The 16,972-nt window shown below is 37.8% G+C and overlaps 1 protein-coding gene across 2 annotated transcripts in view; it reads left to right on the forward strand.

The window, feature by feature from the left end:
• FARSB (phenylalanyl-tRNA synthetase subunit beta) overlaps positions 1-16,972 on the forward strand; it is a 78,501-nt gene that overhangs the window by 49,304 nt on the left and 12,225 nt on the right. For both annotated transcript variants that reach the window (XM_027873861.1, XM_027873862.1), the window contains exon 16: positions 3,835-3,987. In XM_027873861.1, the coding sequence (XP_027729662.1) occupies positions 3,835-3,987 (153 nt within the window). The remainder of the gene's footprint in view (positions 1-3,834; positions 3,988-16,972) is intronic.

Below are 16,972 nucleotides of genomic sequence, written 5' to 3' on the forward strand. Positions count from 1 at the left end.
ACTTCAGCTTTCTACTTCTAAGAAATTATCTGTCAGTGCTTTAGATGATAAGCAACAAATGCAAGATTGTCCAGGGTTCACATGTGGAACACAATTCTTAAAAGATGCCTTATGTCATCAGCCTGGCTTGATTTAATTTCACTATTTCATTTTTTTGGCATGCAGAATTTCCAATTAATAATATAAAAAAGATGAGTGTAAAGAACATTAACATTAACAGTATGTGAGGTAGCATCCTGCATTCGTTTGTCTGTGTGATGGCATCTAACTGTATAGCTACATCATTTTTATAAAGACAGTTATTTTTACTGTATTTGGTTCCACATTGTTAAGCTCTACTGACGTGACCATAACATGCTCTGTCATGCATTGAATATTGTAATTTTTAAAACAGATTAAATTCATGCCAGGTTTACTTTTGCTAAATAAAAATGAACCCGTGAGGATATAATTTTCTCATTCATATATTTAAAAGGTCATAGCTCTTTTTTATATCAGTTATTCCATAACTTTTCAGCTTTGTTCAACCATATTGCCTACAATTATGAGGATTACAAAGGGGTAAAAACATCTTTAATTCTATTATTAGCACCATTCTCCTTTGGTTTTTAAAGTTTAAATTAATTGCAATTTCATTTTAAAACTTTTGGACTGTATTTTTAGAAGGTAGTTGCTACACAGAGCTTCTGCAGCACTGGTCAGGTTATGCTTTGATTGAACTCTGCAGAAGAATGATGAACATTATAATAGCATCTGTAACCCTTTTGATCAAGATAAGGATCCTTGGTCCCATCCACATCAAATAAAGTGATACGATGCCAGGTTTAAGTGATATGTTGTTGATATTTCCTAAGCAAGACTATGCTATTCAAGTCCACTAGCAGTATTGCCCTCCTGATATTCAAGGCCTAGGCTGGCAAATAAGGCTAGTATTTTGATTTCCTTACAAGTGTCTGAGTAGGGTACAGGTAAGAAAATATTTCCCTTGATCTGTGCCTTTCTAGTCTATGATGCCATGGCTTTTTTGTATTAGTGGATCTTTTTTTGGGGAAGAGGGCAGAGAAAGGGGGAAGCCAGGCAGCCCTGAGATTCCATCAACCTAGGGAACTCTTGGTCTGGAGACTCCCTCCACTGATGCACATGCACATCATCAGCTCATTTGTAATTTACAGCCTTAAAGAGTTGTCTGGGAACACTGAGAGGTGGTATCAGAAGTAGGGCTTGAGCTAGAAACCCCTTGACCCCAAGAGCAGCTGGGCAGTCCCCTTGACAAGCTGCTTTCTCACCCCACTATTAGTATTTGAGTGAAAGAGGATTGCTGAAGTTTTTTCCTGAGCAGGTGCCCATTCTGAATCTTGTGATTAGTGCCACTTTTGGGTGCTAGAGGGCGTCACTTCCATTAGCTTCATTATTTTAGTTCTGCAGACCCTTAGCCAGCTGTCTGTCTTTGGGTTGTTTAGAGCAGCCTCTCCAGGCAGTGCTTTGAAGTCTGTGAAATGCATGTGTAATTTAGGCTGCCATACTTGGCAGGCCTGTTTTAAAAGCAGAATCGTTTGATGGTGTAGCACAAGGAAGAGGGGCCTGTTAAGTGAATGAGAAAGAATGGAGGCATTTTCATCTGATCCAAAAAGTCTAAACAGTTCTTCTTTTGGGATGTGCAGTCAGTGAGTTTCCTGTGATGTAATATGTTCTCGGTGTCAAACACTACAGAATGGGAGTTTTACCTGGCAGATTGTCAGGGGAGGAAGGATTTGTGGGAGATCTAAGTCCTTGGAGTTTTTTGTTGGTTTGTTTTTAGTTTCATTGAATACATGAAACATGTAAAAAAGAAACACAAATAAATTAATCTAGATGGAAATTCTTGTAGCACTGGAAGGGATGTGACAAACCACTAAACTTGGATAATTCAAGCCCCTCCCCCCCCTTTTTTTTCCAAACAAAATTGGGATGATACCTCTTTGGCAAGTTTCTATGCATTTTTACAATCAAATAGGTGGGAAATCTAGTTGATGAGAATGAAGTGGTTCTTATGGTTTCTTGAGATACGTAGCCTCCTAACTTGATAAAAAAACATTTTCTTTGATTATCTTTATGACTGCGTTGTGCCTAAGCCCATATGAAATGTGATTTACTTTAGCTGAAGAAAAATAGAAGTCTTGAATTCAAAGCATCACTCACTGATCAAGCGAGGTAACTTTCAGGTGATTTTGAGATCCTAGAGAAGTGATCAAAGGCAAAGGTTACCAAAATAATGCTTCTAGTTTATAATGTGAAGTCCTTTCATTACTTGTAGTGGTGCCCTCTCCTAGCAAAAATGGAACTACAAAGTGTTTTCAGTACATGTCTGTGTTAAAGTAGAAGCATGTGACACCAAAAAATGGGGAACACATGGTGAAGATACCCAGAAGCAAATCAGGAATAGAAAAGAGAAAGCTGGGTTCTGTTTTATTCTATTCTTTTTGCTTCAGGGACTCTGTGTCTGTCTGTCTGTCTGTCTGTCTTTCCATAAAAATTAGGCTCCTCATTTGGAATATGCATGTAGTTGCTTTAGTGAGCTTTTTATGCTCACAAATGTTGTAACATAAAACTCTAGTGAAAATTATAGACATTAGTACTAAACTTTTTTCATAGAAACAACAGTACTCTATTTACTTGTCCACATGAGGTGTCTCTTGTGCTAATTTATAAAACGTATTTCCTCTAAAGAAAAAGGGGGTAAATTCTTATGCTGTGTTCATTCTTTGTTATCTCTGCTTGTATATGTTAAGTTTGATGCTGGTTTCATAAGGAACTTAAGAATCTCTTTTGACTGAATTACAAAACGGGTTAGACAGTTATAATTATTTACTGATTTAAATTTAAACTGTGATCTAAAGATCCATGTCTTCTAAGAGTCCATTGTCCTGGTCAATTTTTTTTTTTTTTTATCAGACACTTAACCTTTTTATTTTTAAAATGCATTTAATGGTGCATTTTGTCCTGATTGTTTCTGGGAGGAAAAAAAAATCTTTCCCCCAAAATCAAACACTACTTTGTAACAGAGAACAACAATTAAGTACAGACATCTGAACCTTTGTATCTTATAGTATATGTAGCATTCTGCCCGGCTTGTCCCCTACCTTCTTGCCAGGAGGGGGGAGGCTGTGATTATTTAAATACAAATCTTAGGTATTAAGAATATGGCTTTCTCTTTAAATGAACTAAACATATCCACACTTATATACATATATTTGTATGTAAATATTGCTTAATATGGGCAATAATTTAGATATTTGTAGCCATCTAAGTTCTATAGTTTTTGTTTGTATGCTCTCTATACATGTGTTTTCTTTTATAGTATATTTGCAAGGGGCAGCTAGGTGGTGCAGTGGGTAGAGCACTGGCCCTTCAGTCAGGAAGACTCATCTTCATAAGTTCAAATCTGGAACTCTGGCCTCAGACAGTTACTAGCTGTGGGACCCTGGGCAAGTCACTTAATCCTCTTTTCCTCAGTTTCCTCATTTGTAAAATGAGCTGGAGAAGGAAATGGCAAACTACTCCAGGATCTGTGCCAAGAAAGCCCCAAATAGGCCACAGAGATGACTGAAATGACTGACCAAGAACAACGTAGTATTTGCAAAATAAAAGATGGATAGTTCACTTCACCTGTGGCTAATACCCATTGTTTAATATGTGGGAGGTGAATATAGAAGTGATTTCTATGAGAATGTAGTAGTAGAAACTAGACTAAGAGAAAAAAGGTATGATAAAAGTTCAAAATAATTTCTAAAGTAGAAACTCATGTAACTTCTTGGCAAAGAAGAAATGAAACAAACTCTCTTATGCCTTCTCCAGATGTAGGTGCAAGAAACCACAGGCATCTCTGTGCTGTTTATTACAACAAGAACCCTGGGTTTGAGGTTATCCATGGACTGCTGGATAGAATTATGCAGCTACTGGACGTGCCGTTTGGTGAAGACAAGGGCTATGTGATCAAAGCAGCTGAAGGTAAGCTACCAGCTGAAGCCACAATGCTTATAATAAAACAATGAAGAGATGAATTCATTTCCCATTGTGGTGAAGATTTTTGCTTTATTTCAGTTGTTAGAGTTTTCCAGAAAATAAAATATTTCAACAAAGCTCCTTTCAGATTTCTCACAAGCATTGTGTGATGTATTTCTGTCCTAGCTGAGATGAGATAGGGGCATCCCTAGTTTACATGTACCCTGAACACACCAGCATCATGGTGGACCCATAAGTCCAAGCTGGAAGCCAAGGAAAATCTACACAAAAGCTATGTACTCCGAAGTTGCCTGTCTGAATCCTTGGGGAAAGCTTCACAAGTTGTTCAGAAAGACTTTATGTATATATTAGTCTAGAGTTATAAAATAAGCTAGGTAGGGATGGGCAGCTTGTGATCTGAAGCCCAGTTACAACAAAATCTTTGTTATGGGGGCACGGCTAACTAAAGTAGCTGAGAACTCTATGCTTAATCTGTTTGCCACTTCTTTAAAAACTTCTGAAACTTCTGGCTTTTTACCTTAGACAAGTCTAGTTTTCTTCTGACGACTATGAGATCCAGAGGAAACCTGAAACAAATATTTTTGCCACTAGTTATTTTAATTAGAGCTTTTCAAGTAATTTCCAGTTATTTTTCTATTTTTGGAATCATTTTGTGCCTCCTTGTATTTCTAATCAAATTTTATTACTGAAATATTTGTCGCATCTTCTCCTAGTGTAAAATTTTTTGGGAAAGGTTCTATTTTCCCTCAGGTTTCCTGCTTTGTCCTTAAGAGACAGCCATGACTTTCTTTGTTTGTGGATCCTCTTTATAAGTATGCTGAAAATGAAGTTTGTGGGTCTGTTCATTAGTGAAGATTTGTGTTTGACAAAGGTACTGTATCTGTAAAAATGGAAATTGAGAGAGCGATGCAGGCAGGTTAACTGGAGCAGTTAGTTAACAAAAACATCAGATTCCTCAGCCGTGCTGTTTAACTGAGGTATAACCGTGCATTTATTCTTATTTGAGATAGTAAAAAGCCATAACCTTTATGATGATAGTATTTCTGGTAGCTAAAAATGAGCATCTTCGTACTCTGACCACTCATTCAAAAGAAGCGTCATTTAGATTTTTAAACATGTTTCGTTTCCATAGAAGGGGTATTAGAAATCTGACCCTCCTCATACTATAGATGAACAAAAATAGTAAATTAAAAAATTGTAAATATTTAAATTTACTTTCCCCTTTCTTCATAGATGTGCCAGAAAAATGGGGAAAAAAAGCTTATTGTAATTTTGTAGCCACCAAATCTGAAACATAACTTGAGTCAGAACCTTCTGGTAGTGTAGGCAGTAATAGTGTTTTTGTATTAAAAACTAGGAAGCATCTGGCACTCTATCCACTGTACCACCTAGCTGCCCACTATAAACATTACCTTGGATTGAATTTTTGATTTGTATAGTTGATAGCAGAAATTTATATGGGATTCAAAGCTAGAAGGTACCTTCTATAGATCACATGGCCCTATTCCACCCTCATTTTTTAGCTGAGCTGTTTGAGGCCATGATAGAAGTGACTGGAGTAAGGTTACACTGAGAAGAGAATTGTTATCTGGACCCAGGTGCTGTGGCACCACACCCAGCATTCTTTCTCCCTACTCTTTTGCTGCTTCTGAGTTCTCTGGCATTTCTCATTTTAGGAACTACTTTAATAATCTGGTAGCATTTGATTTGTCCTTAGTCTCAAGACTGGTAGGTGGACACAAAATCAGATCTTCTAAATCCATTGTCCTTTCTGCTCACCAACCACAGGTTGGGAAGCATACAGACAGTCAAGTTACTTGTGACAATTGTTGAATGACTTGTGAGCTACATTTTTAGTAATAATAATGTCACAGTATACATATATATATATATGCATATATAAATTTATTTAACAAGAATATTGCTACACTCATTCTTTAGTTTCCTTTGAAACGTACTTTGAATCTCATTTTAAGAATAGTTTTATAATTCACATTTTATGTTTGTCTTGTGTCTTTATTTGCCAGGTATTTTAATTGAGGTCAGTCCGAGTAGAATCTCTTAATATTATTACTTGGTCTAGGGGTCATCTGATGCTACAGTTTACACAAAGTGGCCTTTTTGGTATGGTCAGCTAGGTGGCACAGTGGATAGAGCATCAGCCCTGCAGTTAGGAGGACCTGAGTTCAAATGTGGCCCCAGACACTTGACACTTATTAGCTGTGTGACCCTGGGCAAGTCACCTAATCTCACTGCCTCACAAAAATAAAAAAATAAAAAGGACAGGGTGTTTTTTTTCCATCAGCATGATTAGCATATTTAGGTATATCCTTTTCCCTGAAGAACCAGGCTTGTGTCTTATCCTAAGTGCTTTTTGTTAGAATGCGTTTGGTGAGAGGCCTCAAGCCAGAGAGAATTAATGTCATTGAGTGTAACAACTCACTTCTCAGCTGCTAGTGGGGAATGGTACAAGGGACTGGGGATTCTAATTGCATTTTGATTATGTGCATCACATGTATTATTATTTCTGCTTTGTGTAGTTCAAGAAACCAAAGCCTTGGAGAGGTGAGGTGACTTGTCAAAAAGCAATTCTGTAGAAGAGCCAGTACTGGAGTCCTTGCTTTAGTCTGAATCTCTGTTGTCTTAAAATCAAGGAAGAAAACTGGTCCCTCGAAGCCTGAGTCAGTGTGGAGATTCTTGTGGAATTTAGCAGCTGGGGAGTGTGTTTTGTTGCATCTTGTGTTTGCGGGATTCTTCTTGATGCCTGTCTGCTGCTGTTATCATTTGTTTGGCTGTTTGCAGAGATCCTGTTCCTCTAAGGAGAGGTCTGCACTGTATCAAAAAATAGGTTAGGAACAGATGAAGAGCTCCAGTTTCCTGACATCCTTGATTATTAAGTTGTCTTATATTGCCCTGGCACATGGCATGCTTCTTAATAATTAAAGATCTCTGGTGGTTTTGCTGATTAGAATAGAGTAAGACCTGCTCGCCAATGTGAATCCCTGCTAACAGCAGCTCTAGGGACTGCCTCGTGGCAGGTCTTTTCATTTCCTACCTTCTGTCTAATGAGCACTGCCAGGTTGTTTGTGCAGGGCTCTGTTTGAGCTCCTCTTATGTTCTGTGGGATTTGGGGGCTGGAAAGGTACTTTCCTGCTTTGAGAAAATTGTCCCTTGCCTGTCGCAAGAGAAATCCAGAAATTCGTTGTATTGATCACTTCATTGCTTCCAAACAGTTCCATTGACCTTGGAGTCTAACCTTGCTTATGCCGCAGCCGGCGGCGCTCCCTATCCTGCAATCACTGCAGCAAGCTACTCGCAAAGCCCTTGGCTACAGCAAAACTTGGAAGTCATCGTAGCTTATGCTTATTTTTTGTTTGCTGCGTACTCTGCCAATGAAAAACATAAGTGAGATAGAATGTCAAGCAGATGATAGACTAAGGTCAATTGGTGGGTGGAAGAAATAGATCCTCTAACATCTTAACAGACTGCAGAACCTTTAAGGGTTTGGAGAGAGGTCCAGTTCTCTCAGTGCTGTAGTTGGTTTTGATCAGATTATTATAGCTCATGTATTTTCTTTTTCCCCTTCATTTTTGTGGGTTTTTGAAAACTAAATTATGTATGTTAAAATGCACTTATCCTTTTCAAAAATCATTTCTGGGTAGGGAAAATTCTTAACATTTTTGTGTTTAAAAGTTAGGTGGTGGTTGGATAAATCAGTGGAAAGAAGTCAGTTCTAGCATAATGGAGTGGATTTTGTGTGTGATCCCTTACACTGAGTTGGATATGTCTTTTCTTTACAAAAATTCTTATGTAGTTCAATTTTGAGCATAACATATTTCTTCTGCAAGTGCCAGTTAACTTGAGACAATTTAAACCAAGAAGGCTGAATTCAGGGTGTCTTTGGGGTTGACTACGTCCCTTTCCATGCTGCTTTGACTCAGAATTCATCCTATGAAATAGAAAATATGCTTATATATTTTAGTCTGTTCACACATTGAGCCCTTGCCATATGTACAAACCATGGTATTTAAGCACCTTCTGTTACACTAACACCTAAATGGCCATTGACCTGACCTCCAGGTCATGGCCTTTTCCCCCTCTAAGGACACCTGTGAAAGATTTCAAGATGCTAGAAAATAGGGGTGAAATTGTGATGTTCCCCTGGCCTTCACACTGGTTTTTAGTGTAATCTGAGCTTACAAGTGTATGGGAAAACATGCTTTGGGTCGAGTACAGCAGTGAAGGTGATGAGCTGATCAGCAGCCTTGACGATATTTTCTAAAGAGAGGATGAAAGACTACGGCCGGCTGTTCATGTTTTCTGTAGTGAGGGCTGTTGTTACCACGTGCATGTGTGTATAGATGTAGGACATATGTAGGTGATGTAGGTATGGGTATATAAATACAGAAAGATGAGAAAATTAGAGAGTAAGTGAAAGTTTGGCCTGAAAAATACAATTCACTCATCAGTAAGTAGAGTTGTTGAAGCACTGGGCTGGAGGCCATTTTGCTTTTTCTTAAACAAGGCAGTTGTGAAATCAAATGAAATAATACATGTAAAGCACTTTGTAAACCTTAAGGAGATGTGTAAATATTATTATTGCATGTCTTAATGCAAATCCACCTAATTGTGTTTGGATTGTAATTTCTTGGATTTTTTTCTTACTCTCATGCCACTGAAATTTTATTTAGCAGATAACCTTCATTATTAGGTATTAGTTTCATGTATAGTGAGCCATCCTAATGTTTTTTAGGGGATTTAGATTTACCTTTAATTTTTTTCATGGACATCTTCCTCACTCTTGCTCATCTCACGTGTCCAATTATTTGCTAAATCTAGTCATTTTTACCTTTATAACAGTCGCTTCTCTTTCCTTACACAGTAACTACCCTAGCTCAGGGACTAATCACTTCTTTTTTTCTTTCTTTCTTTCTTTTTTTTTTAAGCAATTAGGGTTAAGTGACTTGCCCAGGGTTTTGGTCTGAGGCTGAATTTGAACTCAGGCCCTCCTGACTTCAGGGCCAGTGCTCTATCCACAGCCCCACCTAGCTACCCCTAAGTAATCTTTTTTTTTTCTTTTTGGTGAGGTAGTCGGGGTTAAGTGACTTGCCCAGAGTCACACAGCTAGTAAGCATCAAGTGTCTGAGGCCAGATTTAAACTCAGGTCCTCCTGACTCCAAGGCCAAAGCTCTATTCACTGTGTCGCCTAGAAGCCCCCAGGACTAATCACTTCTTGCCTAGACTCTTAGAGTAGGTTTCTAATTGGTTGACCTGCTTTCCCCTGCTCCAGTCCATCTTCCACACAGCTATAGAAGTGGTCTTCCCAAAGCATAGGTCTGACCAAGTAATTCCCCTCCCTCATGATTAAATATAAAGTCCTTTGTTTGGCGTTTAAAGCCCTTCACAAACTGGACCCTGCCATGCTCTGCCACCTCACCTCAGCCTCTTAGAATCTCTGGTTTACTTCAAGTAAAGAAGCCTTTCCTGGTCTCTCTACTTGCTGGTACCTTCCTCTCTAAGGGTACTTTCCATCTACTCTGTATATATCTCTTATGTACCTCATTATTTACATGTTGTCTCCCCCATTACAATGTGAACTCTTTGAAGGCAGGGACTGGTTTTGAGTTTTCTTTGCATCCAAAGTACTTAGCCCCATGCCTCGCACAAAGCAAACACAATAATTGTCTATTGGTTTTTTTTCTTTTTTTAAAGAATTTGTTTTAGAAAAATTATTCTAAACTTAAATACCAAAGGAAATTCTTTATGAAGCTATTAATCTCCATTTCGCATTGCTTGCTTTTTTAAAAGTATGTAATAAATTTTACACACTTTCACAATTGTCTTGCTTGTCTATGCTTTCTTCTGAATTTTTGTGCATTGTAAAAAGTGTTAAAAAAAAAAAGCAGTCTTTTTTTAAAAAATATCACTATTGTGAACCCTTCCCCCAAAGAAAGAGAAAAAAAATTTGAATTCGTGTAGTCAAGTAAAACTGTTCTTATATTGGGCAGGTCCAAAAATGTATGTCTTCTGCACCTTATGTCCATCACTTCTTGTTGGAAGAGAGTAAGGAATGGCCTTCATCATAGGTCCTCTAAAGAAAAGATTGGTCATTGCTTTGATCAGAATTCTTAAGTCTTTTAAAGCTATTTTTCTTGATAGTGTTATTGTCCTAATATAAATTGTCCTTCTGGTTCTTTTTACTTTATCCTACATTAGTTTGTACCAGCTAGGATTTGCTGAAATCATTTTTTTCATCATTTTTAATAGTACCATAAAAGTCCATCACATTCACATGCCACAATTTATTCAGCCATTCCCCAATTGTCTGGGAGGCTACTTAAGATACCCCCTTAGATTCTAGCGGCTGCTAGGTAGTTTAATGATTGAGTGCCAGGCCTATAGTCAGGAAGACTAATCTTCACGAGTCCAAATCTGGCCTCAGACATTTACTAGCTGTGTGACTCTGGGCAAATAAATCACTTCACCCGGTTTGCTTTACTTTCCTCATCAGTGTAAAATGAGCTGGAGAAGGAAATGGCAAATCACTCTAGTATCTTTGCCAAGAAAACACCAAATAGGGTCATGAAGAGTCAGACATGAATGAAAATTGACTATCATTATATATAATTATCATTATATTTCTCCCCAAACTCTTCCCACTTCCTAAATTCCCTATTATTGTTGAAGGTACCACTGGCCTCCCAGAGGTTTACAACCTAGGTGTCATCCTTGATTCCTTACTTTCTCTCATTCCTCTTGCCCCTAATTCAATCAGTTTTCCAGTCCTGTTATTCCTGCCTTCATAACATCTCTCATGTGTTCCCCCTTCCCTCTTCTGACCACCCTGGTGAAGGGCTTCATCACCTCAGACCTGGACTTCCTGCCTCAGGTGTCTCCCCATTCCAATATGTTTCTCACTGAGCTGCCATATTGGTTTTCCAAAAGATAGGTCTGATCTTATTACACCATTTTCAGTAAACTCAAGTGGCTTCCTGTTACCTCCTGGATCAAACACAAAATCCATTTGGCTGTCAAAGCCCTATGTAACCTGGTCCTTTCCTACCTTTCTACCTTCCTCTCCTTGATCTGGTGACACTGGCATCCTGGCTGTTCCTCTGTCTCCTGACTGAGCATGTTTTCACTCCTTGTCTGTCATACTTGAGATGCTCTCTTTCCTTGTTCTCACCTTCTGGATTTCCTCAAGTCTCAGCTAAAGTCTTACCTTTTGCAAGAAGCCTTTCCCAGGCCTCTTTAATCTGACTGCCTTAGTGTCTGAGACTACCCCCAGTTTTTCCTTTTTGTATCTTGATGGTATATAGTTTACATATTACCTCTCCCATTTGACTTCTCCTTGATAACAGCTACTGTTTTGCCTTCCTTTGTGTCACCAGCACATAGCATAGTTCATATCACACAGTAGGTGCTTAATAAATGGTAGTTGACTTGTTCTGAGGGCTCTGGCACCATGTTGGTCTGTTCAGCACCATGCTAGTCATTACATGCCGTCACTCCCTAGGGTGTCCATGGTCCCCACCCTGGGCCAACTTTTGCTGCCCCTAGACACAAATTCTTACACATATCCTATTTGTGACTGTGTTGCCACCAGCTTTGTTGGAGAGGGCCTCCTTCCAAATTACATGTGGGCTTCTAGCTAACTTTTTGCACAATTTTGGGTTGGCAGAAGTCGTTTAATGGATTGGATTTTCTAATCATTTATTTGGTCTGATAGGAACTTAAGGGTTTTGTTGTGAAAATATCAAAATGAATATTACTTCTAGTTTCCACTGTATGGATTTGTACTGTATTGATTCTACAATGTGTGTCCTTGAATTTAGCTCAGGAATTTAGCTTTCCCTCTGAGTTAATTTAAAGGTATAATTAAAAGGAGAACTGTTATCTCCCACACCTTATCTTTAAAGACCAGTAGCTGATCTGGTATATTTCTCCCAGGTACATTGTCTGACCTTGCCTGTCCTTGTATAGCTAAGGAGGGTTGTAATCTCCCTAACAAGCCCTCCTAGGAGCCAGAGAGTCTGTTGTCACTGGTCCACCAACAATGTCCTCAGGATGCAGATGGGTCAGATAAATCAATCAAGCATTCCTTAATGACAGAAAGGGGTAGTTACTATCCCCAAGCGGGTACTAGCACACTTTCTTTGATGTGACCAATCATATTGTCCCTACCCCATGATGCTGTCCACTCTGTAGCCAATCACATTGTCTTCCCGACTCTGTACTGCCCAAAACTTTATTAAAGCTGGTGAGCCTGACCTTGGGCTCTTTGATCATAGAAAGAGGCCACTGACCCAGTTTATAGGTTAATGCTAGCCTAATCGATAGTGCTCAGACCATTGTCTCTCAGTTTACTTTAATTTTCAAATGTAACAGCTGGAATAGGTGTGAGGGAGCTGGGTGGTCTGCCTCCCATTCACAAAACTGTCTTGTTGCAAGTTGATTGATTTTTTTCACATTACATTTAGGAAAATGTGTGATAGAAAATATCAAGATTGCTTATACCCTGCAAATAGATTTTGTAAACAAGGGCAGTAAAGAAAAGAATGTGTCAAATAAGACTTGTCACCATTGAGTTTCAAATACTTAGTACTCTCAACGAATACCATTTTAGCTGATGAACTTAATTAAGGGGTAGTTATGATTTTTTTATAGGTGTGCCTCATTTAAAAGTGCCTCATTTAAAAAAAAAAAAAGACCTTAGCACACAAATCAATGATATGTGGGATGATTGGATAAAGAGAATTTTCCCTTGGGTTCTTTTAAAGAACCAGCTCCTTCCCCTCCTCTACCATATTTAAAATAGTATTGATTGCTGTACAGTCTTTCAGGAATGTATTTATTTCTATATCAAGGAATCAAGTTCTGAAAAGAATTTTGAAGTTTGTGCAACCTCTTTTCTTTGCTTCTTTTTTTTTTTAATTTTTTTTTTGGTGAGGCAATTGGGGTTAAGTGACTCATCCAGAGTCACACAACTAGTGAGTGTTATATGTCTGATATCAGATTTGAACTGAGATTCTGTGATTCCATATTGTGTTCCTCAGTAGAATGTAATTTCATGAAGTCTTGGGCTGTTTATATTTTTTACTTTGTATGCACTGTATCTTGTACCTAATTAAGTGATGAATGTTCATTTTATTGAATTGAGTTTTCATCTGAAGAACAACGTAGTTAAGTTTGGAGAGGTTTATCATCAGAAGATTGGCTACCAGAAAATGAAATTCTTTTGGTCATTCATGAAAACCCTATCCTTGGGTGTGAAAGGGTTGCTCTTTGTTATCATTGGATAGAGCTAGTGCTACATCAAAGGATTTGAATAATTTTGTAATTTTGTAATTCCAAATTATTTTTTATTGACAAGGATCTCTTCAGTATATTTGTATATTATTCCCATAAAGATTTTTTTGGGGGGGAACTAGATCTGTGATTTTAATACAGGTCCACACCTGCTTCGCAACTTAGAGTATTAGACAATTTCCTAGGACACTGATAGCATAAGTGACTTGGTCAGGGTCACACAGCCAGTGTGTGTTAGATGCAGGAATTGAAGCCAACTCTGATTCTGAGGCTGGCTCAGGAGTAATTGATACTCTCTCTTTTTTAAATAATAGGTCTGTGATTTTTTTTTCTGAGCATTTGGTAATATATGTAACAGTACACACACACACACACACACACACACACACACACACACTGATCATGACCAAATTGGATTTACATCAAGAATGCATGAGTTGCTCAATACTAGAAAACAGCAGAATAAATCATACTTACAAGACAAACAGGGGCAGCTAGGTGGCACAGTGGATAGAGCTCTGGCCTTGGAGTGAGGAGAACCTGAGTTCAAATCCCATCTCAGACACTTGACGTATGTACTAGCTGAGTGACCCTGGGCAGACCTCAATTGCCTCACTAAAAAAACAAAAGAGAGAGAGAGAAACAATAGAAAGCAGGGATTCTCAGTCTTGGAAGAGGACGTCTTCACTGTCTTCAGAGTCAGACTTTTGAATATCACAAAGCAGTTTTTGTGCAAGGTAGAGCACTGTATGGGGAAGTTAGCTGAGGTCTGAGTGTTTTGGGTTCTTAGGTGAAACGTTTTAAAAGGCTAATTATGCTAACCCAGGAAAAAAACCAACAACTCCTTCTTTGAACAAAAGGCATATTTACAGGTAATTCAGTTGAATAGCTCCTATAAGTAATAACGGATCGTCAGAATTTTGGGTTAGTTTTAGAGGCCCTGAAAAGTTTGTGATTTTGTTTTCACATGGCTGTAACAAATCTGACCTTCATTCTTTTAAAATGTGTAATAACTTAATTGCCTTGGATCCCTGCCTCAGTAACAAGAGTTTTACTGAAGAAAATCACAGATAGCTTGTTAAAAGAAAATCTCTTCTCTCATTAATCAGCTTGGCATGGTTGTGTAATAATTCCATTGCCTCCTAAAAACTTAAGTGCCTTCTTCCTTCCCTTCTATTCCACTCCCTACTTAATTAAATGAAAGGTGTGGCTGAAGGTGTAGCAAATCTTCATGTTATACCATCACTCAGCTAATAGCTTGTCATCTATTAAAATTTGTAAAATTATAGTTATTTTCTTACATCACTTTCTGGCAGTTAATATTCCAGGAAAATTGGGAAATTTTAATATCAAAATATTAAGGAAATTGTTTTTCTCTATAAAAGAACATTACTAATTTTAAATTGAAGTTTGCCTAGTAAAAATCATTTTTTTCTGCTCTCATTAGTTGTTGTTCTCTGAACCTATTAAATATGTAGCATTAGAGTTGAACTTAACCCTGACTTTTGACACTCAGTGGTTCTGACCATGGACAGGTCACTTAGCTTCTTTGAGAATCAGTTCCCTCATCTATAAAATGGGCTTAATTTAAAACACTTGCCCTGCCTCCATCACAGAATTGTGAGGAAACTCTCAAATGCTATATAAAGGTGAGTTGCTACTGTTCTAGGAGTCTGGAAAGTTAGGACATATTTCTCTTATTCAGACCACTTTATAGGAGAGTGGGGGTTCTTAACCAGGGATCTGTGGATGTGGAAGATTTCAGGGGGTCCACGAACTTGGATGAAGAGAAAATTAGATATTTATTTCAACACGATTGGTTTCCTTTGTAATGCTTTTTATTTTATTTTATTCATTTTAAAACATTATTCTGAGAAGTCTATAGGCTTCACCTGATTGCCAAAGAAATACATTATACAAAAAAGATTAAGAAGCCCTATAGCTGAGAATAGTCCAAGATGATTAGCTTAGTTGAGGTCATTTCATAGTTTTGATTCTTTTTTGCATGTTGGAGAAAATTCCTCCTTGATGCTCTGTTCTCCCTTGGCTTCCATAATATCCCACTCCTCTTTTTCTTCCTAATTTTTCTTATGCCCTTAATTTGGTTGATCTGCGAGGTTCTTTCCTTTATACTTTTTTTAAGTCTCTCTTTGCTCTTTTCTTGGGGAAATTCATCAATTTCCACAGACTTCATTTTCATTCCTGTAGAGCTGACCCTTTTATCTCCATCTTCAGACCAGAATTGATCTTCACTCAAGCCTCTGCTTCTAGCTGCTCATCTCCCTTGAATGTAATAGTACCTCCTTCAAACTCAACATATCAGAAACCTAATTTTATTAGCTTTTCTCTCAAATTTTCCTACTTAAACATCTCCGATGAGATTATATACATAAAAGACTTTGCAAACCTTAAACCTTTAGATGTCAGTCTTTAATATTCCTGTGAAGAATTCACTATTTTTTATTCTTCTGACTCCCTCACTTCATGCATCCAGTCAGTCACAAAAGTATTGTTTCTTCTGCCATTAAGTTGCTCTCAAATGTGTCCTCTTCTTCCTGTTCCCTTTACCACTACTCTAGTACAAGCCTTTATTACTACCCTTCTAGACTATTGCAACAACCTCCTTATAGACTCTCTGGTCTTTAATATCTCTGTTTCCTTCACAATGCCACAAACTTTATCACTATGCCCAGTTCTCCATTTTTACAAATGAATTGTTACCATGCATCCAGAGGTAATAAGAAACATCATTTAATGAGACACTTAGCCATCACACATCACACTGCTCATGATGAACATAAGCAAAAAAGACCACCATGATGATAATTACAGTTTATGTGCCAATTTTAGTTGCAAAGAATGAGGAGATAGAGAAAGTCTGTGAAGAACTTGATAAAGCCCCTCCACATTAAGTTAACATATGCTTTAGTACTTGGCAGTGTTAATTGAAAATTGAGTGTGGGGGAGGACAATGAAAAACATGTTGGAAGATTTCTTCAGGAAATAGAAGAAGCCAAAGGCTTATAGATGACTAGAATCCATAAGCCTATTTATCATGAATACTTTCTTCAAGAGGAGAGTAAGGAGGCAATCACTGAGTAGTAGGCAGTGAATAATATCACCCACACACAAAATGACTCTGACTTTATCTTAATAGATAGTAACCAACTACTTAACTTTGTTGGACTCATTTCCAAACTATCAATTTCTTAGTTCAGAAATCAAAATCAACACTAAGTTAGAAGAAAGAATTTTTAAATGCGGATATATACCAAGCATTTAAAACAATTTAAACTTAACTTACTTGAACAAGTTACTGATGCTGAAAATTGGAAATGGATAAAAGAACAGATGTCCACATGGACTGTCACCATTTCCTATGGAAGTTTAACCAACATAGCAAGAAAATGGAAACAAGTTGGGTCTCTTGATTGAAGAATGGCTGATCAAATTTTGATATGAACTAAATGGAATGTATTCTTTAAAGAATGATAATATGAAGTATTCAGAGAAACTCAAGGATACTTGCATGAATTGATACAGAGCCAAGTAAGCAGAACCAAAAGAATAATACATATAATGGCCACAGTAATTTAAAGGAAAACAACTCTAAATGCCAACAGGATTCAGGTCATTCCATGGACCACTGTTGACTCCAGAA

Source organism: Vombatus ursinus, unplaced genomic scaffold, assembly GCF_900497805.2.
Source record: "Vombatus ursinus unplaced genomic scaffold, bare-nosed wombat genome assembly UNPS02014802.1, whole genome shotgun sequence".
In the NCBI taxonomy this organism is placed as follows: domain Eukaryota; kingdom Metazoa; phylum Chordata; class Mammalia; order Diprotodontia; family Vombatidae; genus Vombatus; species Vombatus ursinus.